This window comes from Drosophila mauritiana, chromosome 3R (genome assembly GCF_004382145.1).
Source record: "Drosophila mauritiana strain mau12 chromosome 3R, ASM438214v1, whole genome shotgun sequence".
In the NCBI taxonomy this organism is placed as follows: domain Eukaryota; kingdom Metazoa; phylum Arthropoda; class Insecta; order Diptera; family Drosophilidae; genus Drosophila; species Drosophila mauritiana.
The window spans coordinates 16,114,469-16,139,303 of NC_046670.1; the positions used below are offsets into that span (position 1 = coordinate 16,114,469).

The 24,835-nt window shown below is 41.6% G+C and overlaps 4 protein-coding genes across 9 annotated transcripts; all 4 read left to right on the forward strand.

Annotated features, from left to right (window-relative positions):
- Positions 1 to 100: 100 nt before the first annotated feature.
- On the forward strand, positions 101 to 3,153 carry LOC117145496 (synaptic vesicle glycoprotein 2B). The gene is made up of 9 exons (XM_033311176.1): positions 101 to 351; positions 685 to 1,120; positions 1,176 to 1,354; positions 1,417 to 1,598; positions 1,662 to 2,048; positions 2,305 to 2,422; positions 2,486 to 2,645; positions 2,703 to 2,830; positions 2,905 to 3,153. The coding sequence occupies exons 1-9, from the start codon at positions 306 to 308 to the stop codon at positions 2,958 to 2,960; spliced, it is 1,692 nt and encodes a 563-aa protein (XP_033167067.1). The 5' UTR covers positions 101 to 305; the 3' UTR covers positions 2,961 to 3,153.
- Positions 3,154 to 3,755: 602 nt separating this feature from the next.
- On the forward strand, positions 3,756 to 6,093 carry LOC117143869 (synaptic vesicle glycoprotein 2A). 5 transcript variants are annotated; one of them, XM_033308739.1, is made up of 9 exons: positions 3,756 to 4,272; positions 4,355 to 4,533; positions 4,592 to 4,773; positions 4,835 to 5,034; positions 5,085 to 5,282; positions 5,344 to 5,418; positions 5,633 to 5,755; positions 5,808 to 5,935; positions 6,000 to 6,093. In XM_033308739.1, exons 1-9 carry the CDS (start codon positions 3,881 to 3,883, stop codon positions 6,053 to 6,055), a joined length of 1,533 nt encoding a protein of 510 aa, XP_033164630.1. In that variant the 5' UTR covers positions 3,756 to 3,880; the 3' UTR covers positions 6,056 to 6,093. The 5 variants fall into 5 exon arrangements, with proteins under 5 accessions (XP_033164630.1, XP_033164625.1, XP_033164626.1 ...); XM_033308735.1 differs by having other exon boundaries at positions 3,787 to 4,272; positions 5,085 to 5,241; positions 5,304 to 5,418; positions 5,596 to 5,755; XM_033308734.1 differs by having other exon boundaries at positions 5,085 to 5,241; positions 5,304 to 5,418; positions 5,596 to 5,935.
- Positions 6,094 to 9,172: 3,079 nt separating this feature from the next.
- Positions 9,173 to 21,949, forward strand: LOC117143367 (tachykinin-like peptides receptor 86C). Of its 2 annotated transcripts, XM_033308043.1 has the most exons (8): positions 9,173 to 9,354; positions 17,645 to 17,790; positions 17,990 to 18,203; positions 18,296 to 18,430; positions 20,104 to 20,184; positions 20,317 to 20,664; positions 20,816 to 20,934; positions 21,082 to 21,371. In XM_033308043.1, exons 1-8 carry the CDS (start codon positions 9,173 to 9,175, stop codon positions 21,369 to 21,371), a joined length of 1,515 nt encoding a protein of 504 aa, XP_033163934.1. The 2 variants fall into 2 exon arrangements, with proteins under 2 accessions (XP_033163934.1, XP_033163933.1); XM_033308042.1 differs by having other exon boundaries at positions 20,816 to 21,949.
- Positions 21,950 to 23,589: 1,640 nt separating this feature from the next.
- Positions 23,590 to 24,264, forward strand: LOC117144144 (mitochondrial import receptor subunit TOM20 homolog). The gene has a single exon (XM_033309172.1). The coding sequence runs from the start codon at positions 23,694 to 23,696 to the stop codon at positions 24,135 to 24,137; it is 444 nt and encodes a 147-aa protein (XP_033165063.1). The 5' UTR covers positions 23,590 to 23,693; the 3' UTR covers positions 24,138 to 24,264.
- Positions 24,265 to 24,835: the final 571 nt, after the last annotated feature.

A 24,835-nucleotide genomic window follows, 5' to 3' on the forward strand; every position in this document is an offset into this window, starting at 1 on the left:
CTTAGATTGTAAAGCCCGCGATAAGAGAGATGTAGTTAAGTGAATCTTCACTTTTATTGAGGTAATCTCCGATAAAAGCAGGTGCCATGCGCTCTAGAAGATCATTTCTCGTGCAGCATTGCAAGTGTGCAAGTCGGTCGAAAAGGAATATTGTGAAAACCCTTAACTCAGTGACTTTGAGCTTAATTTTTTAAAGAACTTGTGGTTGCGCTTTTTAATTAAGAACCGCAGCGTATTAATTGAACAATCAATTTCAAGAGCAAGCCAATTGTGAAAACCCATGGTGGCAAACAGTAATTGCTGAGATGTCGGAAAAGAATATTAAAACAGCGAATCCAGAGAACAGCAAAGGTAAAGTGGTTAAAAAATAATTTGCAACCAATTAGGATAAAGTTTAAAAAAAAAAACAAAGCTTCCTTAAAAAGTGAATTGTTTTTAAAAAGTATCATTTAAAAACCAGCCGTAAATTAGCTGAAATGTGTTTATTGTGACAAATTTAATCGTAACCTTTTATGACAATGAAAAATAGTCGTAAAATTATGTGATACGTCGTAATCTCAGTTTCCAGAAATTTGTCATAACTGCCTTAAACAAGTGTGGAAAAGTTCAGTGCTAGTGGGATGAAATTATAGCTCCATGGAATAAGTTAATGTGCGTACTAAAACACCCTTTTAATCGATTCAGGACTAGAAACTGACAAGGATGCTGATGGCAATTCAGATAGTACGGCGGAGGCGGAAGTTACGCCCACGGAAGAAGGTCCTGCCACCTTCGACAAGGCGATCGAAGGAGCTGGCTTCGGAATCTTCAATCTGATGCTGCTGATCGTCTCCATTCCCGCCCAGAGTGCCGCCATATTCGAGTCCAGCTCAATGTCCTACATCCTGCCAATTGCCGAGTGCGATCTTCGCCTGACGCTGGAGGACAAAGGTGTGCTGAATGCTGTGGCCTACGCGGGCATGACCATCTCGGCCATTGCCTGGGGCTATCTGGCGGATACGAAGGGTCGCAAAAAGATCCTCTACTGGGGCTATCTGATCGATGCTGTGTGCGTGTTTGGCAGTGCCTTGAGTCAGAACTTCAGTATGCTGGTCATGTTCAAGTTCCTGGGGGGCTTGGTGTAAGTAATGAGTAATCTTTTTATAATTTAGACTTTAATTTATATTTTATCAAAGGGTAAATGGGCCGGCAGCTGTGCTGTTCACCTATCTGACTGAAATGCACGGACCCAAGCACCGATCTTCCGTTCTGATGATCGTGGGCATGGTCACCTCTACGGCGACGGTTTCGCTACCTCTTTTGGCCTGGGGAATTTTCCCCAGAGATTGGGACTTTGAGTTCTGGGGCTTGCAAGGTACGTACCGCCGTACTTGTTGAAATTTTAGAATATTCTAATTTAATGTACGTTTACTTCAGTCCGCAGTTGGCAAATTTACCTGTTTGTGCTGGGCATTCCCAGTTTGATTAGCGGTTTGATCTTCTGCAGCATGCCGGAGAGTCCGCGGTTCTTAATGGCCCAAGGACGCAACGAGGAGGCGCTCCAGGCCTTTAAGCAGATATACCATGTCAACACTCGCAAGCCCAAGGATAGCTATCCAGTATGAAAATATTTTAACATATGATGCAGTGTTTAAATTTAATACGAAATCATTTCCTTACAGATAAAAGCTCTTATTCAGGAAGCTCCCAATCGTAAGGCTGGCCAGAACGAGGTTATCTACACCATCGAGGAGAAATCCGGAGAGGTGCCAACCAAGCGACAGTCCCGTACCCTGGCGGAGAGCCTCCGAGCCGGGCTGCAGCAGATGAAGCCGCTGGCCAGGAAGCCCCTGCTGGGTTTGGCCATCTGCTGCTATGTGATGCAGTTCGGCATCTTCCTGGGCATGAACACCATCCGTCTGTGGCTGCCGCAGCTCTTCGCCTCCATGGCGGAGTACGAGGCCCTGCACGCCGGCGACGGATTGGATGCCAGCATGTGCACCATCCTCGAGTTCAGCGTCAATCGGACGGCTGAGACAGCTCTGAATTACGCCGACGCCTGTTCCGAGGTAGGTATCAGATGGTGCTTGGAGATAGCAGATCTAGATCTGGTCTGGATCTTCAGATTGCGCTTATCTGGCAGCTCACTTAACGCCTCGTCATCGTGATCGTGACGTGGCTATCTCTGCACACAAAGCGAAAGATAACCATAATCGTTCATAAATGTGGAAGTAGTATACAAGTTTGTTTGATAGTTACATGCAAACTGGAAGTGATCTTTCTTGATAAAGCCTCTAAAATTAGCCCCTTAATTTATTTTTATAGCCCAAGGTAATTTCGATGGACATGTATCTGAATAACATTATTGTTTCGGCCACGGGCTTTGTGGGCTACTTCTTTGCCGGTGGAATCGTGCGGGCTCTGGGTCCAAAACGCATGATGAGTAAGTTGCTCCCGAAATTGTATATCTTATTGGTGATATAACTACATATAACGTACTCTCCAGCTTACGGATTGTTTCTGTCGGGAACCTTTGGCCTGATGCTCTACTTCTCCGTGAGCAGTCTAATGACACTCATTGTGTCTGCCACTTTCCTTACGATTACGGGAATTGCTGTCTCCTCACTTTTGGGTGCTGTGGTGGCCCTGTTTCCCACACAATTGAGGTAGGTTTTCCATTAATGCCATCGAAATCGTATTAAATGATAGGTTAACATTTGCAGAACCGTTGTGGTTGCCATTGCCATGATGTGCGGACGCTTTGGTGCCCTGTCCGGAAATTTACTCTTCCCCGTCTTCGTTCAAATCGGATGTTTGCCACCATTTATAATGGTCTCCTCAGTGCTGATATGTAAGTTGAAGTTAGTTTGCTCTCTAATAATTATTTTACTAATATATTATTATTACTATTTCATTTTATTGCAGTATCTGGCATCCTGTCAATATTTCTGCCTGACCCAGCAAAGGCAACGTTTTCTTAGAAGAAAATAATAATACAATAAAAACTAGACCTAGGAATGCCCATTTACTTAGAATCGGATCTTGCGACATTAGCTTTTGTTTAGTTTTACAAATTAGAGATAACGACTCAACTGGATTAGATAGGCGCTGAACAACTATTTATATTTACCTTAAGTAATCAAACCAAATATATCTTTATTGTTGTACAAATTACGATGTTATGAGAGCTCCATTCAACTTCCTACGTGCTTAAGCCGAAATACATATCGGCGGATCCCTCAAAGGACTCCACTGGTGGGCAAGGACAAAAGTCGGCGGAAGTTGAGACATGCAAATCTCATTAGCACTAATTAAGTGTATCCGGCGGTGTTTCGTTGGGTGGGTGGCTGTGTTGGCAGGTGAATTGGCAGGTGAATGATCACTACAGATAACATTAAACGGATTTACAAAGCATGCAAAAGGGCAAAGTGGAAATTAGTGCTGCGTGAATTGACTTATCGTGGCATCCTTTAAGTGTGTGCTATTTATCAGATTGAGTGCATTAGTGAAACCCGAACAACACGAACTTTCACCGAATGAGCACTCAATTTTAGTCATTTTGGAGCAGCCTCCTAATCTTAAAATACCAGGAATTGCTATTTATAAGTGCTGGCATGCCTTTTATTTCTGGAAATGCACAAGTATCTCTCAAATTGTATAGAAATAGGAACAGAACAAGATAATGCACTGAAACAATGATAATATTTGATTAAATTTTGCTTAGTTAAGAATGCATATATTTGATTAGTCGAACCATGAATTTATAAATTGTAAAATCCCATATGCCACAATATGTGGAATTGCCTTTCCCCATTTCGTAACTATCCAGGAGTCTTTCTAGTAATTTTCAAAATTTTCACTGCTCCTCCCCCAAACAAAATATTCTTCTTAGTTTGTAGAGATGGCGAATCGAGCAAGGGATAATGCCGATGAGCCTGCTGACTTCGAGACGGCAATCGCGGAGTGTGGCTTTGGCCTCTTCAACGTGTTCATCCTGTGCAGCGCGGTGCCCTGCCTCACGGCGATGGTCTTCTCGGCCTCGGCGCTGTCCTATGTGATGCCCTCCGCCGAGTGTGACCTCGACCTGAGCATCGTGGACAAGGGAATGCTGCATGCGGTGACCTATGCGGGCATGATCATCTCGGCGGTGCCCTGGGGATTCATAGCGGACACCATTGGACGCAGACCCGTCCTCATTTCGGGCGGCTGGCTTGATGGCTTCTTCGTCCTGTGCGCTTCGCTCAGCCAGAATACTGCCCAACTGATGGCCTTCAAGTTCTTCGATGGTTTAATGTAAGCGATTTAGTTTCTTTCATTCCAAATTTAATGCCTACTATTAAAATGTAATCGTTAATGCTATGAACTTTCATTCTAGCATCTGCGGTCCATTTGCGGTTGTGGTCAGCTACCTGGCCGAGTTCCATGGCAAAAAGCACCGGCCTTACATCATGTTATTTGTGGGTCTGTGTGTTTCCATTGGATCGATGATTTTGCCCCTGCTCTCCTACGTGCTGCTGCCGGTGCCCATCCTTTTCACGGTCTCCTCGATGAAGTGTGGGTGAGAGTCCTTCACCATCTGACCTAAATTATGAACTCTACCTTCTGCCAGCAGTTCGCACCTGGCAGGTCTTCCTGGCGGTCAGCTCGGCGCCCAGCCTGCTCAGCGGTTTCCTGCACATTTTCCTGCCCGAGAGCCCCAAGTTCCTTATGTCTCAGGGAAATTATAAGAAGGCTCTGGACTCCTTGCAGCGCATCTACAAGCTGAACAAGCGGAAGAGCAAAGAGAGCTACCCGGTACTTACCATTTTTCTATAAATATTCTTATTTTTTAAATAATTTGTTATTTATTTAACAGATAAAACATCTCACCGATCCCACGCCCGATCGGTCTGATGATATTGATGGTACTGGTCGGCCATCAACACTCCAGGAAAGATTTAGTCGGGCCAAGAGAAAGTTCATCGATGGATTCAAGCAGCTGAAGCCTATGTTCTCCAGTCCCTACTTGGCCATTTCACTGCAGGTTTATTGCCTGCATTTCTGCCAGATTATGTGGTAGGTATATTAGGTATATGTACTTGCATTTTACATACACATTATCCTAGTGTCAACTCGGTGCGTCTGTGGCTGCCACAGATCTTCGCCACGATGAACGCCATGGACACTTTGGGTGCGAATGATACGAGCATGTGCGCCGTTTTGGAACACAATGCAAATGCAAAGTCCATGGATGAGGAGGAGAAGAGGGTGGAGTGCGCTCTAGTGGGTAGGAGATCGCTTGTTATGGGTTACCAGAATCTAAGGTAATAATTTCCATCGTTCAGCATCATGACCCGGATAGCTACTTGAATAACATCACGGTATCTGGAATTGGTCTGGTCGGTTTTCTGATCATTTTTCCCTTAATGAGATTCCGAGTTGTCTCGAATCACATACTGAGTGAGTACTGTACTTATACTTGGGATGCAAAGCGAGTCTCAAAAATTATAAAATACCTTAATAACTATGCTAATAACATTGATTTATTGCCCGTTTCATAATAACGTCAATTTGAACCATTTCCAATTCGAATTTGCATCTCCATTTGAATTATTTATTTATGTGAGCTCCTGACAGAGGTGTTCCTATTCATCTGCATTTTCCTGGTGGGCAGCCTGTACTTTGTGAAGACTTCGCTGGTGACGATGATAGTTTCCGCCGTCTACCTGACCATGATGGGCATTTGTGCCACTACAATCATTGGAATGTCTGTGGTGATATTTCCCACCCTGATGAGGTTTGATATCCATAATAAGAAATCAAGATTAACATCTTTCTCTATTTGCCAGGACGATGGTTTTGCTGCTGATCATGACCTTTGGGAGACTTGGATCTGTAAGTGGCAATATGTTGTTGCCGGCTTTCATGCAACTCAGCTGCTTGGCTCCGTTTCTCTGGCTTTGCTCACTGATGTCAAGTGCGTAGTATTACATTTAAATAGATGAAGTAATTCTGAGATAATCCCCATCCCCTTACCACAGTTGCCTTTCTGTTTTCGCTGTTCCTTAAAGTCGACGATGAGCAATCGCTGAACTAATGTCTGTAATTAATTGTCTCCCTGTCGATGAATTCTGGGAGAACGAATAAAAATAATAACAAACAGTCGACTGTGTGGTTAGTTCAACTTAATTACCTTTGAATCACAGGCAAACACATGCCAGACGGTTCTGATTAATTTCTTGAAGCCTTTTGATTGGTATGGAAAACATATATATCTGCCGGTAATTATGTTTTTGCGGTTACCAATTAATTTGCATATGCAATGCTGACTCGCGATTCGCGCTTCGCTGGCTGCCAAAAGGATTTCCACCAGCACATGCCCTTTGTCTGGCGAAAACTTTTCCCCTGCATATTTTTCTAACCGCACCGCAACCATAAATCAGCACTAAAGTTGGTTGCCATCGACTGGCGACAGAATCAATGGGAATCTGCCCGTGATGCACACACGGCGTATACTTGATTTCGCACCAAGAACCGGCAACGAGAATATCCTATTTCCGGGCACTTTCCTTCTCGACTCGGGAAACTAACCTATTTCACTGGCTGTCAAAACAAAGTCAAGCGGTAATTGACACATGTTGACTTGGGGCGTTTCCCTTGCCAGTTGTTGGTGCTATGGCTCCCAGATCGCACATATGGTTCCTCTGCATATTGAGTCATGTCCGTAGTTCGGGCTGCACTTATTTCGGTTCAATTTATAGATGGTGTCAAACCAACCCACACAAGACTATGAAGGCAGTTTGTGCTGCCTTGAGTCATCTGTAGTATGTTTTTCCTACTCAGCACTTGTGCCGTGAGGGGTATTCTAAATTCATAGCCAATTGGGCATCAGTTTGGTTGTGAATAATTTAAAATGTGTAGTATGTTAGGTATAAGGTTTGTTTTTAATATCCACAAAACCAATAAATACCAGTCAAATGAAACTATTTAAATTTGCCCGAAACTATGCACTTAATTACACTTTGGAACTGACTGCAACAAACATTTAGTTCAGTTTCGCGATTTATGCAGCGGGTATCAAAATTTAGCCTTTAATTTAGAACACACTTTTTCACACTCTATCTGCTGGCTGATAAATTTGACTAAAAGCTTAATGCATAAATGTATTCCCCAAAACTTCTGCAGACTGCTCCGTATTTTTATGAAGCTCTCTATTTTGAAAATGTAAAAAGAAAAAAAAATACCTCTGGCTACTCGTGCGCTCTATAAAAACGGCCAAACAACAAATGCGCATAAATTTATCATAATAAACATGTATAAATCGCCGTGAATATAAACAGGGCTGAAATATGCTTAGGGCGGCCTAATGGTAGGATGTGTTCTTTTTGGGGGCGGGGCCAAATGTAAGCTATAAACTAAACGAAACAAGATCGTAAAAAAAGCTAAACAAGGAAATGCATACGCTTGTAAGTGTGTGCGTGCCCCGGGCAGAAATGAGGTACATAGTGCCACGTTTTTGGGGGGAATCTGTAAGGACGAAGGAGGAGATCCGCCTGAATGGGCAGTCATAATCACATAGGGCCGAAAAAAGGCCGACTTGCGGGGCAGATGGAGCGGCAGACACAAACATTGGCAGACATTAGCAAGCACAAAATACGACAAACAAACGCACACAATCACAATGGGTCATTTGAACGGTCCTTGAATTGTTCTTTGTTCGCGCAAGTGTGTGGGTGTTCCGCAGTTGGGTATTGTGTAAGTGGGGTGTGAACCGCGTCCCCTGCCATCATTTACAGGTCATTCATCACAGCACCACGAAGTGAACCGAAATTTACACCCTCCCACCATGTTTATGTAGTTTGGGGTATCAGGTGAGCCGAACAAGGGGTTTTTTAGCGAATTTTGAAGTTTCTACAATGAAAATAACAACTTGGTAAACCTTCGATAATTTACTTTTGGCCAGCACTCAAGAAAGTTTAGGAAGCCTTAGGTAAATCCTATTTTCACACAAGAGTTATAAGGACAAAGGATAAATTTGCCCTAGTTACTTTTTAAAAACAAAAATACCAAATATTCTTATAAGATATACATTGAACCTTTTTATTACATGCTATAAAAACATATCCTGCAACATGTTGCCAGCAAAGTAATGTTGCTAGGTTCTCTCAACAGGTATGTTTCCAGCCAGCCTCTGTCAGCACGACGTCGGCAGAGGAACCCTGCAGAATTGGTATTTTCACGAACCAGTCGGCGGCGGCACTTGCAGCGCTAAGGACGTGCGCAGCAGAGCGAGCGGAAACTCGGGAGCCATTTTAAGAAAATAAGAGTGTTGCCAACTAACGGTGTTTTCGTAGTGTGTGCGTGTGGGCTTGTTGCCACTGTATGGGTGTTGTGCTGGCTTAAAGCCTGCGAAAAGAGCAATGCAAAATAGTGGCCAAAAAAAGAGGCTACAAAGTGTGCAAAAAGTTTGTAATGTAAACACAAGTGGGAGGCAAAATTTGTGCAGTATTGTGATTTAAGAAATTCAATTTAAAGCTATTTATAGCATCAAATTGTGCGACAACTTTAGTAACAAGTGATTAAAAGCATATTTTTTGTTCTGATGGAGAATAAATAGAAATGGTTTCTGAAAAACGGAGCTTCATATCAAAGCGAAATGCGGATTAAGCTTTTATTAGTTCGTAATCTTGTGGATAAGTGTGAATAATAGTTGAATACAATTAAACGAAGTATTAAAGTGAAACAATATAAATAAATGCAACCCTTTTATGGAATCAAATATCAAGCTGAATTATTAAACTATTGTAATCCAAATTATACATTTAACCATATTTACTTAAAATCCGTGTGCGTTTAAACTTTAGATAATTTACTTCGACACATAAACTTATTTTTAACTGCAAGGTTGACAGTTTTGTGACCAAATGGCCACATGCATCGTTAAACCCAACTCGTCCTTGACCACAGGCCAAAATTAAAAGTGTGTTGCATGTGGCTGGCAGTTCAAAGAACATAAAACGGAGAACTCTTTGGAAAAACCGCCACAAAAGAGGATCCACTGAAAGCACAGCATTTACGAAGAAATTAAGAGTCAGCTTCTGGGAGAAATCCGTGGAGCTCAGAATGGTTTCTATGGCGCCGCGTTATTAAATGTGGCATAAGTGCAGCGGGATCATTACGGAAACCACCCTCTATCCTGATTACGGACGGCAAAATGTCGGAGATTGTCGACACCGAGCTGCTGGTCAACTGCACCATCCTCGCCGTCCGGCGATTCGAGCTGAATAGCATTGTGAACACCACGCTCCTGGGCAGTCTCAACAGAACCGAGGTGGTCAGCCTCTTGTCGAGCATTATCGACAATCGGGATAATCTCGAGAGCATCAACGAGGCCAAGTGAGTGGGCAGGAAGTACTGCGTCCTTTTATTTAGCCTTCCAGGTACTCCGACTCCACGCTCGCGTGCGTCCTTTATTTATTTGCGCAGAGATCTTCTAGCAGCCCCCGCACAAAGTTATGCAAATTAAACGGTAGAGTTAAGAGCGATTCGCGGAAGCGGCCAGGTTTCCCTGATGAGGGCCAACTGATTACTCGCGGCGAGGGCTTAAATTGAATAAAGTTACGCGGGTCTGGCAGCTGATAAGCGTGTTTGGCGTTCGTCCGGTTAAATCGGTGCACTCGGACTAAAAGTTGGAGTTACTTATACAAATTAGGATACACAGCTTTTAAATTTTACTGCATACTTTTATTCTTGATCACAATTTCTTTCAGTGTTGTTTTGCAAGAGTAAACATTCTTAGTCTAAAATCTTGAAAGCCCTTCCATTGGTAGCAGTAAGAAAATTGTGTACATTTGTTTAGGCCTAATCTGATTGCTTTAGAAAATATATCCATAGGTCACGCTTATATCATTAATGCTTTAAGTTCGCGTATTTCTTAAATACCGAAAACAAATCGTGGTATTCACACTCAATATTCTTTAGTTGACTTTCAATTAAAATTTACATGCGCTGCATGTTTCGTACTTTAATGCAATAGGTTTCGTTGTGTAATTAAATTGTATTCTGCAAAGTGCATATCCCTTATTTAAACGCGAGAACAAAGGAATGCTGCAAATAATAATTATTTATTCGGAAGACTCTTGTTTTCAATTTTTTTAATTTAGCGCATAGTTTTTAAAGCGAAAGTGGTGATTAGGTTATGACAGTTTAATTAAAAACAGATTCCACAGCTCTAATAGCTTTTTGTACGTATTATGTAACGACCAATAAGCGCAATTTCATTAAAATTATGATAATAGATTTAACTTAATTGGTTTAGTTTGACAAGCACTTACAGTGTTGAAATATCACAGTTTGGCTAAATAGGTTCGGCATATAATCAAATGAACGAGAAATTTGGGTCCGTGGTAATTGAATTGATGATTAGCCTCTGAAGGAGTTGGTAAAGCCAAATTGAATGCGCTGTTGGTATGTTTTTAATCAGGGCAATTATTTTAAGTTGACTAAGAAAACCGCGTGTACTATAAATACCAGCGTTTTCATTTGTATCGAAAGCTAACCACAAAGTTAAATTAATGACTTGCCGCAATTGCGACTATTGCGTAATAACTCAAAAGTTTGCGCCATAACAAAATAATAAAAAATAAGGGCAATCGTTGAAAGTTCCAGCCGGCGGATAAATATTCACTCGACTTCGCCTTAATTATACCAGTGATGGATTTCGGTCATTTTTGGAACTGGTTAATTAAGCGCTTAAACTGTTTTTCAGCCTCTTTACAGGGGCTTTTGTTTTCGCTGGATATCCTTTAATTGTTTTTGGCGGAAAATTCAAGAGGAGATGAAGTTACTGTACAAACTGGTTTATATATAAAAGTTAGTGGGAAAAGTTTATGTATCGATTTAAAAGTTATGACATGTTTGACAATGAAAATAATAGTGCTTAGTTAAAACACCTGTATTCAAATTCCATGAAAATATACCTATATACCAAAATTTCTCCTCTAACTTTGCACTTTAAGCGGGCGCTTTGTGTTTCAGTTAAAACGATTTCTGCGAATTGACTGACAACTAATAAATATATAACATAGTAGGTGTGGGCTCGAGAGTAATTCTTTTGATTACTGGTTATGTTTTAGAGAACAAAGTTACTCGGGGGCTGCCTTAAAGTTAATGTTATAACTGGGGAAAATGCAGTCTAGCAGAAATATTTTATATTTTAGCATGAAGTTGGTCGTGGTTTCCCAACCATAATTTGCTATTTAAAGTTATTTTCCCCCCTGCAAACTCCATTGTAATTGCTTCCTTTTAGTCTAGAATAGCCCAGTGCCACAATAAGCTGAAAGTAGTCATTCACACACAAGCTTACTAATTGCTTTCCACCCCAACATCCTCTTTTAGGTGACAAACTACTCGAAAGGGGGAAAATAGTGAAAAAATAATTAAATTCCGACAAATGCAAAGCTCTCTGCTGGCCACCCAAACTAAATCCTCGAAAAACTTTGACACAAACAAAACGAACTTCCAATTGTTGTTCGATGTTCTATATTTGGTCCCTAAGCCTCGAGGTTTAATGCTCTTTGTGAAAGAGAAAGTAAGTGAAAGTGGAAATGTGCACAGCTAGAAAAAGGGGTAAGGCATGACCCTATTTATTGAACATGGTGGATACATTCAAATTTAAAAATTCAAAGTAAAATATTTTAACGACTACTGCTACCAAGAACACATTCTCCACTAATTTAAAAATTTAATTTAATTTGGTGCAACCAAATTGTTTACTGTGCATTTCCTTTGTTTATGCGCGGGCATTTGAGCAGGTGAATTGCCTGGCGTTTGTCTCGGGTTAAGCTCATTATGTTTGCTTCAATCAGAGCAAATGTTTCGGACATTTCCCATGGATTATTGATGGAAGGAACTTGACAGCTTCGCCTTCGAAACGCGTATGGGATTTGCCCACATTGTCCATACACTTCAGTGCGCGTTGGCGGACCACGCTGCGTATACGCAATGTCATAGTATATAACAAACCGATGGAATGGCTTGCTTGAGTCGATTTAAAGAGATCGCATCCTTTCGAATTTGATGTTTATGGCGTTTCGTACGCTTATTGATTTTGATACTTGCCCAACGATAACAGCACAGCACAACAAAGGACACACGACATTAGTGCACATCCTGACGGCTGTAGCTGCTGTTGGTGTCCATCGGGGCCATGGCATTTTTATGGCCAGACTCAAATCCAATCAGAATGAATGGGCCACATAAAAACAAGAAGTGTTCATCGATATTGGCGAGCATCGAATTTCGAATGCTTTACCAAAATTAGAGTAGATGGTGCTTAAAAAAAAATATCATATAGCTGCAGTCTATGGGAAAATGTTTTAAAATTTTCCGTAATTTTATTAATTTTACTGTACTAAAGGTGTATTAATAGTAGAGTACTTATTAAAAGGTTAGGTTACAGTAAAATTATGATAGTATGATTTTTATACGATTTTTGCGACTTTTCCTCTTTATTTACTATTATTTTACGGGGATAAAAACCCAGCCAGTTTCAAAATCCCTCTAAACTGGGTCATTTATCTGGCTGAGACAGAAGTGGCTCATGTAGCCAGATTGTTTAGCTGAGGAACCCCTTCGAGACGCCACGAACTGTGACATTTCGAAGGAAATTCGAAAGAAATGGTTTGGATTAGGTCCGGAACGGAGGAATAGGAAGCCCACAAGGATGATTCCTTGTCTCGCAGCCGGGAACAGTTTGTTTATGTCTATTCATCGATGGCTAAGCCGCAGCTCAGTAGAAATGGCTATGGAGCCTAGGAATGGATTTCGAAAAAATAATGTTGGCCATTTCGAGGGGACTGGACGAGAAGAGCGCAATCTGTACAAGCTGAGTAATTTGCATATGACAAATTTTTCAATTACCTTTTTCTCGCCAAACATAAAACAAGTTTCCAGTGCGGATGCGGATATTCCGTCAGTGGGTGAGGAGATGGCAACATTAATATGGCAAGCGAGGCCAATGAAACAGATATTCGGACAGGGGCATGAAAATTTAATGGCCACTCGATGGCAAACAACATGAACAGTTTCATTTACGCATTGTCCTGCCACCATCGTCATCAACACTCCCGATTGCTCTGTCAAGTTCATTTCTGCAGCATACAGAGTGTGGTGGCAGAAACTGGGGCTCTCGGTCGAAGGGCTGGCGGGAAATTGAGGGACATGTGAAGCACCTCCGTTCATAAATTCTGAAATTGAAAATGGCCTCATTTGCGAAGCGTGTCGAAAATTCAAGTGACTGCTGCCCCACTTTAAGCTCGCATTGTTTTTGTTCGTTCAACGATGATTACTTTGGGGGCGGATTGGAAAGGTGCCTGTGACAGCCTCCATTTGTCAGGCATCGATGAGCATTAGACCCAACTTATCTACTGTCTCCGACACAACACACATGATCAAGGATAACACTGAGGGAAACGTTTTCTATTTGAACTTAAAGGGGATATAGTGATATACGTGCTATTTAACTGTTTCATGCCTCAAATATTCTTGCCTTGCATTAAAACATTTTGCCTTAGGGCAGCCAAAAGTGAGCGTTCATACATTCTGTTTCAAAATATGAATTGCAAAGTATTTACTTAGAAGAAAACCAATTACCGAGCACTTATAAGCCCCCTCGAAGTCGCTTCGTCGCGCCGTCTAATTTGTATTTCACCAACTTTATGCGGAAAGCCTTTAAACTACGTGACACTTGCAGTTCCGTAACTTTGCCGACTTTTCCCACTTTGGCAACTGCCTTTGGCAGCAGAAGTTATCGCCCAGAAGTATAAACACACGGTGGGCCAACTTGCAACCTGCGTGCGGCATGCCCAATGAGGTCCTTGTTGAGTACTTGGGACCTTGATCTACCCTGCTTTCCGCCATCGCAGCAGTGCAGTAACCGAAAAGGACACCCAATGGAACCAGTGAGCCAGGGAACCGGAGACAAGGCAACCAGAGAAGCAGGCACAAAATACATAGCTAGGGAAATAAAGCAGCCGCAAGACCGCCAATTTGGGTTGCATTGCCCGGTTCGTCATGCATAAAATATTCAGTGGAATATAATAAAGAGCGAAATGCGAATGCGAAACATGTTAGCTGAAGCGGCTCCAAGGAAATACATAGTGCGCAAATTGCCAGGACGTCAAACGGAGGTTACATGGGGGCTGAGACCCCCAGGAGGCTCTAAAAGGGGGTCGACGACTATTAGTCGAGTTAATGTGGGTAACTCACCTTCTTGAGTGCGACGATAAACTCGTCTAACTGCCACATAATGACCGGGCAATTTGTTGGTGCCCCCCATGAACAGGAAATTACGAAAGGGTAAACTATAATCGATGATAATTTCTTTAATGTGTCTAATTAACTCGGGAAAACTCAATTCATACCGCTGTGATTTAGTAGAAACCTATAAAACAACTAGACTTGAATAATAGGATTATTAGTTAAGAGTAAAAATGAGTCTTCTTTAATCTTTATGATAATTTAAAGTGCAAATTACACATGCATTATATTTAAAATCTGTTCTCCATTGATTACAATAATAGCTCATTGATTTCAGATAATAACCACATTTTATCACCCAGTAAAGGTCATCATTTAAACATAAGGCCAATTCAGTTGAGCGGAAATCTGGTTTATGGTAAAAATGGATGAATGCACTCACATAGAGACAAAGTAAACAACTGCAAATTCAATCAGATCGAAAATGCTGAAAATAAATAATTTTGCCACACGTATTGATTCTGGGCGATTCGTGAAAAAGCCACTCGAAATTCTTTCACTTTAACGAATCAAAGCAGCTGACACTTTTGGGACTTTTGCGGAAGCAATCAAATAATAAAAAAAAAGTCGAATTCCCTTGCCTGCCAAATGCTCTGCACAATTTTTAAGGAATTTGCGGAATTTGTACCAACGAAAATTTGCATACTCAGGGCCAAATATATATTACGAAAGTCGAGCGATGCCAACTTCCAGCAGTTATAATGCCAAAATTGCCGGGGAAAATTGTGCTGTCATTAGGCGAATTTCTAGTAAACGGAACAAAAATTATAAGTGTGCACGGAAGTACAAAGTAAAAAATCTTACCAACGGATGTAATTAGTTCACTTCTGATGGCCAAACACTTCCGTCCATGAATAATGATTATTTTAATAACAGGAACAAACTGAAGTTTAGCACGGATTTACAATAGCAGTAAACCTAATTTGGTGGCCCTAAAGGAAGCGGGGGCAAAAAGGAAAAAACACAAATTACGTTAATCAAGTTAAATTTGCTTAAATTAGGCTGAAAATGTACACCATCCGAGGCGGGGCTGGAACTGCCTCCTTTGTCCTTCGTTATCCTGGTGCTTTAAAAGTCAGCTGCAATGGCAGGAGACCATAAATCTGCTGGGAACTTTTCGCCCGTATTTGTAAAAAGTGAAAAGTTTCTCAGACAACAGCAATTATCATAATTGGAAAAAACAAGCGAAAGTAGGGAAGCTCCAAAAAGTATGCAGCGAAAATTGTTTAAATTTAATTAAAGGTGGGCGCGTTTGTTTGTCATATTTAACGGAATTGAAGCATAATGCAAATGCAAATTGAAATTATTGGCGAATTCTGTTTGAATTTCACATGCACTGAACCCAATAAAATGCGTGCATAATTTCTCTTTAATAAATGAAATGCTAATTATAGCCCATTTGAATTTGTACATACTAATTATATCTAAAATTTGGAAGTGGAAGCTCACGTAAACAAATTTAGCCAAAATTTATATAACGTAATTTTATATTTTCAGGAATTACATCATGTTCATTTAATGTTGATTATGAGTCATTGTTACATGGGCTTTGTGTGTATGTAATTAATGGAGTTCTTGTTTGCTTCTGCACATCGCAAAATATCTAATTAAATGGGAAATCGATAGTCGAATCGCAAATAAATACTTCGAATGTAATGCGATACGTGTATCACAGGCCAGTCCGCAAAAACAAAAACTCAGCCATCTGTAAGCAGATTTATGGCCAACCAAACTTGTAATATGAACGGTCGATAATTATGTGAAGAGCTCTCAAGCATTTCAGTTGCATACGGTCTGAATGAATTTCATTAATTAAATTTAGTTTAGTTAGTAAACGATGTGTGCGGAATTAAATACGTAATTAATTTATAATATGCTTAGCAAGAAAATCCAGACTTTAAGTACAAATAATAGGAGTAAGTGAATACAAAGCTACATATACAAAATATTTCCCACAATTGGGTTTCGCCACTTCACAATTCAACGGCTTATTGACCAGAATTTCAATATTGTTGATTGGTTATGAACAAATGTTTCTACATGGCAAACTGCAGCTAACTAAGCAGAGAGTTTGACAACATTCGCAACGCAAATGTAAAAAAACTAGAAAAAACAATGCAACAATTTTTGGTAATTTAAAAGTTTTAGAGCTAAATATTTGGCAACGCTATTCCATCAGTTTTGCGGGCATTTAATTGGGACCACGGAACCCAAATTATTTAAATCTAATGTGGGGGTTAGTCAAAAGTATTTTGTGGGTTGAACAATACCAATCAATCAGGGCATCAATCATGGTTAGACAAAGTGGGCAAATTTGATGCCCGAGAGACAACTGGCAATAGGAGTGGAAATGGATGAATGTGAACAATTCGCTTATTGAATTTTCGTTGGAATTGTGTCTGCTGCATTTTGAGCAGGGTGGTAAAAATAGAAATGGAAAAAAAAGGGCGAGGCACGGCTCATTGATATTGCTCATACGCCCTGTGGCGCGCAAACAAAAGCCACCGACTGGCTACGGAAGTGTAGAGAACATGGTCTGTGGATATGGATGGCCATGACTATAATCGAACAAGGTTCCCCTAATTAATAGGATTTACCATTCATTCAACTACGGGCTAATCAAAAGGAAGCTCCACAACCAACGAACCAATGACAAAGACAGCCCTCGAAATAATTAGCGACATGTTCGTCGCATCACAAGTCTTTCGCTGCCATGATTAGCATAATGCCTGATATGATAATCGGATCCCCAGTTCCAGTTCCATGGATCCAGACCCCATGGATCCACCTCCAACTCGTTTCCTTTGGCCGACGGATGTCGGTCCAATGAAATTACAGCATATTTTCTGCTATATAGTTCTGCTGCTGTTTCCATATCGATAAGGACGCTTCTTTTGTGGCAAGTTTCCTTTAAGGATTTTTCGCCAAGCTTTTGCTTCATTGATTTCTTATTGTTATTGTTAAGGCGAAGACGAGCACGCAGTTCTGAAGAGGTTTGCCAAATCACAAAGTTTCAGGCAGTCTGTGATTGAATTTCCAAATATTGTTTGCCCGAAGGGTGGCGAAAAGTTAAATTTAAGATGGGATTTCTTCAAAGGCATTCTCTCTGCAAAATATGCCATTAAGTTAAGGAATAAATTACCAATCCCTGAGACTTATTAAATTTGAATTAAGATTTTGAGCTGGATTTAGTATACTAGAAATTCTGTGAATAGAATGTCTGAAAAGTAAAAACTTTATTTCTTAGAAAATATTTGTACACCATCATAATTGCTTCTCCCTAAACAAAATAACACCAACTGCCTCTGGCTTGATATTTTCCGAAATTTTGCAATACAAATTTGATGATATTTTCAATATTCCACAGAGACTTTCTGACCGAGTGTCTGTTTCCATCGCCGACAAGACCGTACGAGTTGCCATGGGAGCAGAAAACGATTTGGGCCATCATTTTCGGTCTGATGATGTTTGTGGCCATTGCCGGCAATGGTATTGTTCTCTGGATCGTTACAGGTAAGCTTGCAAAAAAAAAAAGCGGATTTAAAGCACTTTGCAAAAGCACGTATACGCTGCATTGGCGATAGCCTTCCCTCTAATTTCTAGCATTTTTTGTCTTGGCCATCACGTGTCTGCTTTGCCATTTCCCATTTTCTCGTTTCCCCGATTTTTTCCCTCTAATCCCCTGCTTCTCTTATGCCAAATGTCTCTGCAGGACATCGCAGCATGAGGACGGTCACAAATTACTTCCTGCTGAACCTGAGCATCGCCGACCTGCTGATGTCGTCGCTGAACTGCGTCTTCAACTTTATATTCATGCTGAACTCAGATTGGCCATTCGGTTCGATTTATTGCACAATCAACAATTTCGTGGCCAACGTCACGGTCTCCACGTCGGTCTTCACGCTCGTGGCCATAAGTTTCGATAGGTGAGTTACGCTTTCCCCAACTCCTGCCCTCAATTCTCCTCCATCGACTTCTAATCGGTGCGTCGGCACATCCGCTTCCTGCCATCCTGCAGATACATCGCCATTGTGCATCCGCTGAAGCGCCGCACGTCGCGTCGGAAGGTGCGCATCATCCTGGTCCTGATCTGGGCACTCAGCTGTGTGCTGTCGGCGCCATGTCTGCTCTACTCCAGCATCATGACCAAGCAGTAAGTGGGCGATTGGACCCGAATCGAGGGCTTCTCTCAAGATAGGGTATTAGTGCTCTGACTAGCAGATTGCACAGCTAAAATCTTCTTAGAGGTCACTAGAAAATGCTCATTAAGTTTAGCATTTAACTGAAAATGTAGATATTTAAAATATTTGGAAAAGTTTGTATAATTTATTGAATCAATTAAATCCTACTATACAATAAGAGGTTTTGTTCTACGGTACTTAAAGTTCGTTACCAAAAACACAGTCTTCCCTTTGTTTCTGTTTCCGCGTGAAACACAAAACGCAATGCATAAACAAGTTTGTAAGCCTTGGCTTACGAGTTGGCGAGGCTCCCTGTGGAGTGGTAGTGTAGCATCTCCCGCAGCTCCAGGTATCGATTTGAGAGGCCAAGCAAATATAAAATGAAATTCCGCGCACCTTCAAGAATTACTTCCATATTTTATCCATTTCTCCCTATTTTTGGTCGGCCATTTTCGATGTTGATATAAGCATTCGCATCCATCTAAATCACCATGTCGCCTCAGCTCCGACGGCTTCATTTGAATTTTACGCAAATTCGCAACATTCGGTCGGTGAATTTCTGCCGAACTGGAGCGTCTGGGTGTCCTGTTTAATAGAATTGAAGCATTTTTTATTTTGGGCTCTCAACACAACCGGGATAAAAGGTCTCCCGGGGTAACAGACTTCAGGCATAATAAAGATGGCAAGTTCATATATCAAAATGTGATAAAGAATAGCCAAGGTGAAGCTCAAGAGAGTCGAACGATGGCAAATTCCGACAAGAGCATATAAAGGGGAGTGAAAATGAAGGATATATGGCTGTAAGGATATATATATCCTGAACGTTTTCGAAGAAACCCCCGGGGATATAGACAGTTAAAAGGCTTCGAGGCGTATGAGTGATGTAAAGTAAACCAGTCAAGCTCAGATAAGCCTGAAAATAGATGTCAGAAAGTAAAGGGATTCATTTCGTTAATAAATGTCTTAGCAAGTTGGAATTCCTGAGAGCCTAAGTAGTAATTGGAAGAGGATATACAATTGGCTAGATCTGCATAACAATTTTAAAAGCTTTACTAAATATATTCATTTTGAAGTTAATATTCGGGCGTGACAAATCAAATCACGCAGATCTTAAATCAATTCCCCAAATAATTTACCACAATTTTCCATTTGAATCAATCATTTTGGGTGTGAAGGGTACCCGTGATTTGTCAGACAAACGCTCCCGGGCACTTTCCCCATAATTGTTGGTCAAATTATGACCTGTCTGCCACAACCAGTTGCCATAGCCGTGTTATTAATGGTCGGAAAAGTACGGGTAAGCAGACAGGTACAGGGGATTTTTGTGTGGACTCGAGACAACGTCCCTTTTAAGTGCTCGACAATACTGCGCCATGAAGGACCTCATAATTTGGCAAATTAAGTTTTCAATTTGATGACGGGCCAAACGTGAAATTTGTCATGCTTGTAACAGGCAGCTTCCATTCTGCCACTTCCTCGGTGCTTAAAACTGGCGAAGTGTGAAACCTGACGGCTTTTTATGTTCAAGGGAAATCTGGGGAGTAATTAAATTATGAAATTTTGATTTATCAGGTTTCGAAATTTGCATATTTAAGTGAATTCTTTATTGGGGCCATGTTAACCTACTGAAATGGGCCTTTTGCAGCTATTACAACGGAAAATCGAGGACAGTCTGCTTCATGATGTGGCCAGATGGACGATATCCCACTTCTATGGCGGATTATGCGTAAGTTTAACATAATGCTAAATGAATTTTGAATTTTTAGAATAATAAAATGATCATTATGTTTATAAGCACACTTGATGATAACATACTAATGGGATAAGCTGATCAAATACTACAAATATTAAATTGCAGATACAACCTGATCATCCTGGTTCTGACCTACGGAATTCCCATGATTGTAATGCTCATTTGCTACTCCCTCATGGGTCGCGTCCTGTGGGGCAGTAGATCGATCGGCGAGAACACGGATCGCCAGATGGAGTCAATGAAGTCGAAGCGGAAGGTGGTGCGCATGTTCATCGCCATCGTATCCATCTTCGCCATTTGCTGGCTGCCGTATCACCTGTTCTTCATCTACGCCTACCACAACAACCAGGTGGCATCCACGAAGTACGTGCAGCACATGTATCTCGGTTTCTACTGGCTGGCCATGTCCAATGCCATGGTCAATCCGCTCATTTACTACTGGATGAATAAGAGGTAATTGGCAATGAATAAACAAATGAAATTAGGGAGAGATATGTGATGTCACTTCTTTCCGGCACTAAAGAAATTTGTAGTAAAAATTCTTCGCATGTGCTAGAATATATATATGTTAATATATTTTCCAAATTTATATTCTCATTTTTAGGTTCCGGATGTACTTCCAGCGGATCATCTGCTGCTGTTGCGTGGGCCTCACCCGCCATCGATTCGACTCGCCGAAGAGCCGGCTGACGAACAAGAACAGCTCGCACCGGCACACAAGAGGTGGGTACACCGTCGCCCACTCGCTCCCCAACTCCTCCCCCCCGACCACCCAAACTATTTTGGCCGTCCTGGCCCAGACTCAGCCTATGCCTCAGACCCAGTTGCTCTTGTCCCACTACTCACCACATCCCACGCAACCTTCCGCAGCGGAGACAAAGAGTCAGTGGAAGCGCAGCACGATGGAGACGCAGATCCAGCAGGCGCCGGTCACCAGCTCTTGCCGGGAGCAGCGGAGTGCACAGCAGCAGCAGCCGCCCGGAAGTGGAACCAATCGGGCAGCCGTCGAGTGCATCATGGAACGGCCGGCGGATGGGTCCAGTTCGCCGCTGTGCCTTTCGATCAACAACAGTATCGGTGAGCGGCAGCGCGTGAAAATCAAATACATCTCCTGTGACGAGGACAATAATCCCGTGGAGCTCAGTCCCAAGCAGCTGTGATGTTATCCCGATTTGTCCTGCCACTGGAACGGATTGTGAATCCTCCTGGCCTTCGCCTCGTTTCGCTGCGGGGGAAATGCAATTTGCCACTGCTTGCTCTACTCTGTACATATACTCACATTCACAAAGAGATGAAACATGTTTGCATAGCAGGGTGGGTCGATTTTAAGTGGGAACTTTAAGTACTGAATATTAACTATTAAATCGTTAGCCTCTGTGCTTAGTTATGTAAAGTAGTTTCGTTCCCAATGAATTATTATTCCCCTTCTGTCCGCTGTATAAATTTCTTATTTCACTTAAAGTTCTATTGCACTTCTGCAAATCGAGCCACCCTATTGCGAAGTCAAAGTCGAATTTCCGGTTGTCAAAAGAAAATGCTTCAGCGAGAAGGAAAAACTTACCAATAAATTGAATTTGTATGTATTTGTATAGAAGAATCTATCGACACTTTAACCATCGAAGAGCTGTAAGTTTTAACTGTTGTAAACATCTAGGCTAAGCCAAGTTTGTAAATACATTCTGTGTATAACTGATAAATGCATCTGCGTATATGTTGTGCTATTTGAGTAAAAGAATTACACGAGTCATGGAATTTCTCACTTTAAGTTGTTTTATTCGCACCCAATTAACTGAAGAGCAAATTGTGGTCAGCTGTTGACATAGTACATATATTAAATTGTTATAAAGTGGCAAGTCAAGACAATATTTAGTTATCGTTTGTCAATTAGAGACAATTGAGGCATGCTCAGTAAACAGGACTGTCCTCAATTGTTAACAGCCCGTATAAAGATGACCTCAGGGCTTGCCATTCAGCTCAAGGGTTAGGTAAATATTTTAGATGGAAATTGGCAATGAGCACAAAGCTGGGATTAATTTGCTTGAATAAATACTAATTTGGCTGCAAAAGTGTGCTGCTAATATCATTAGAGCAATCCCAAAAGGGAATTTGCATTCCATTATGTTGCCAGTCGCATTATTTATGCAAAGCTGAGAGTCCACTTCCATTCAACCCAGTTGGCCATGCACGAATTCATACTAATGTGGGTGTAGTTATTACTCAAATATGGCCAAAAACTGGGTGGCGATGGCAGAAGGAGGTCCCTTCAATGCAAATTCGCAAAAAGCGAATCCTTTCAAATACTCTCAAATCATATAATCTTCAGTCTTTTTCCCGCGTCATCCCTTTCACCTTCTTTTCAGTAGTTCAATTTTAAAGGATTTCGCTTTTATACACCCAAAAGCAAACAGAAGCCGAGCTTCAAGGCGGAACATATATTCGCATAATGGTAAGCGATTACAGAGTGTAATTGAAATTCTAACCAGTAACAGAACCTAACCCCATCACAATCCTCTTGGGAAACATTCAACTATCTAATTGAATCACAAACAGTTTCAACGCAGGACATTCGATATATAGAGACGAAACTCAAGCCCAAACGCAAACCGAAATCAAAATCCAACCCGAAAACCAGACACCAGCAAACAGAGAGCTACATTTTTATTGGCACGATTTGGCAGTCGGGGGAGAAAGGAGAAAGTCGCGCTAATGCGTTAAATTGCTTGTTGCACAGTGAACTCCCAGTGAAATCGATGGCCAGAGTTTTTTATTCGAGGTAATAGGATTTGATGGTTTCGGAGCTACGGGAACTGCGAGAGCCCCATTCGCTGAATAACAATTTGCATAATAAGTTGATGTTTGTTGCGCAGTTGCCCCACTTGTCAGACTCCTTTTCCATTGTCATGGCAGCCGCAAAAAAGCCTTTAACGATTGAAAAGGCAAACCGAAAATCAGTTGAAAAGATTCTATTACCATCCATGTTCATATGGTTCATCGTTTCCTTGGCAACAGACTGTGGCCAAGTCCTGGGGTCACACCGCAAACAGCCAGAGCAAGTTGGAGTGGTCTGACATCGAATTAGGTCGCTCATTTGATAAGTATCGTATCGAATTAAATGGTCATCAATTTCTATATACACGTGCGTTTAAGAGCAGCCTGTTATTGCCCTAATAAAGAGGGATAAGTACCAAAAAAGATTACAGAAGACAGTGTAGTTGAGCAAGTCAACTATCCGATACCCATTACTATCCTTATGAGAAGGATATCATCATTTTGCACCCTCGTAGCTGATTCGAATAGACGATTATGCTGTTTTTGAAGATGGCTTGATAGATCGTGTTAGTTTCGAATTATCTTTCAAGCCATTTCCTATCACTTCAGTTTCTACTGAACACATTCTTCAATACACAAGTCAGTGACCCGTTGTCCAGGTTTTGACTTTTCAACAAGGAGAAACAGAAACACGTAAAGAATTAAATTCGAAAATGATTGGAGTCACGGGAACTTTCAAGGTGCTGGCGGCCATATCGGGCATACTGTTCATGGGCTATTGCGTGTACTTCGACAAACAGCGTCGCAGTGATCCGGATTTCAAGAAGAAGTTGCACGACCGCAGGATCCAACGCTCATTGGCATCCGTGAAGTCAGCGGCATCGGTTCCCATGAGCGAGCGGGACGTCGAATTGTACTTCATGACCCAGATACACAAGGGCGAGACCCTGATCACAAACGGCGATGTTGAGGGAGGCGTGGAGCATTTAATCAACGCGATGCTCGTCTGCGGCCAGCCGGCAAAACTGCTGCAGTTGCTCCAGAGCACCTTGCCCGTGGATATCTTCAAGGCGATGCTGATCAAGTTAAACGCCTACGAGGCCTCGCACCGCTGTTTGCCCTTTTTAGTGGATGATGAGGCTACCAGTAGCCTTTGAAATACTCCAAAATTGATGGTCTCTGTTTTTTCTCGAACAAAACGATAACTTTTTTGAGAGCTGCGTCTCAAGTGGCGAAATACATTTCTTTGGTTCACGTATCTCGGGCAAATACGTACAATGTATACTCGTATCTCGTTTTATTCGTTGCCAGGGCCAACTTGGCAATCAATTTGTGGGATGAGGGAACTTTGCAGCCATTAGCCAAGTTGGCAAATTAACGACCTCGATTATAATGTCGAGCGTAACGTTTTGCCATTTTATCTGTTTTTATTTTTAGCAAGAGGAATTTCTTAGTTCAAACGAGCTGCTTCAAAGCTGCAGTAACCATGTCAAGGGAATTTAAAACATCTCAGCAATTTTGACAAAATCTATATCTGAATAATGAACATTACAAATTAAAAGAACACTAATATTTCTCTTTGAGCGATCTAACTAGTCATCAAGTCTCAATTAACTCACCCATTCTGGCTTGAAAAATCATTGGGCTTATCAATTCAATTCTCAGCACGGATTTCATCCGACAGTCGAGATTAGCATGACAATTGAGATGTACGGCTAACTGCATATCTGATGTCGATTGGCAAGGGTTGAATGCTCAGTGAGCACGAACGAAGTATCCGACATCCCATTTCCGGCTATGCAGCATTTGCATGTGTGCGTAGTTATCTGTGTAGGCATGTGTGTGTCTGGCCAAC

Bases quoted from the DNA above. Each gene is read 5' to 3' on its own strand.
- LOC117143869 (XM_033308734.1), top strand. From the start codon at position 3,881: ATGGCGAATCGAGCAAGGGATAATGCCGATGAGCCTGCTGACTTCGAG. The intron at 4,273-4,354 runs GTAAGCGATTTA...CTTTCATTCTAG, and splicing joins AAGTTCTTCGATGGTTTAAT to CATCTGCGGTCCATTTGCGG. The intron at 5,936-5,999 runs GTGCGTAGTATT...CCCTTACCACAG, and splicing joins GCTTTGCTCACTGATGTCAA to TTGCCTTTCTGTTTTCGCTG.
- LOC117145496 (XM_033311176.1), top strand. From the start codon at position 306: ATGTCGGAAAAGAATATTAAAACAGCGAATCCAGAGAACAGCAAAG. The intron at 352-684 runs GTAAAGTGGTTA...TAATCGATTCAG, and splicing joins GAATCCAGAGAACAGCAAAG to GACTAGAAACTGACAAGGAT. The intron at 1,121-1,175 runs GTAAGTAATGAG...ATTTTATCAAAG, and splicing joins AAGTTCCTGGGGGGCTTGGT to GGTAAATGGGCCGGCAGCTG.
- LOC117144144 (XM_033309172.1), top strand. From the start codon at position 23,694: ATGATTGGAGTCACGGGAACTTTCAAGGTGCTGGCGGCCATATCGGGC.
- LOC117143367 (XM_033308042.1), top strand. From the start codon at position 9,173: ATGTCGGAGATTGTCGACACCGAGCTGCTGGTCAACTGCACCATCCTC. The intron at 9,355-17,644 runs GTGAGTGGGCAG...AATATTCCACAG, and splicing joins GAGAGCATCAACGAGGCCAA to AGACTTTCTGACCGAGTGTC. The intron at 17,791-17,989 runs GTAAGCTTGCAA...ATGTCTCTGCAG, and splicing joins TGTTCTCTGGATCGTTACAG to GACATCGCAGCATGAGGACG.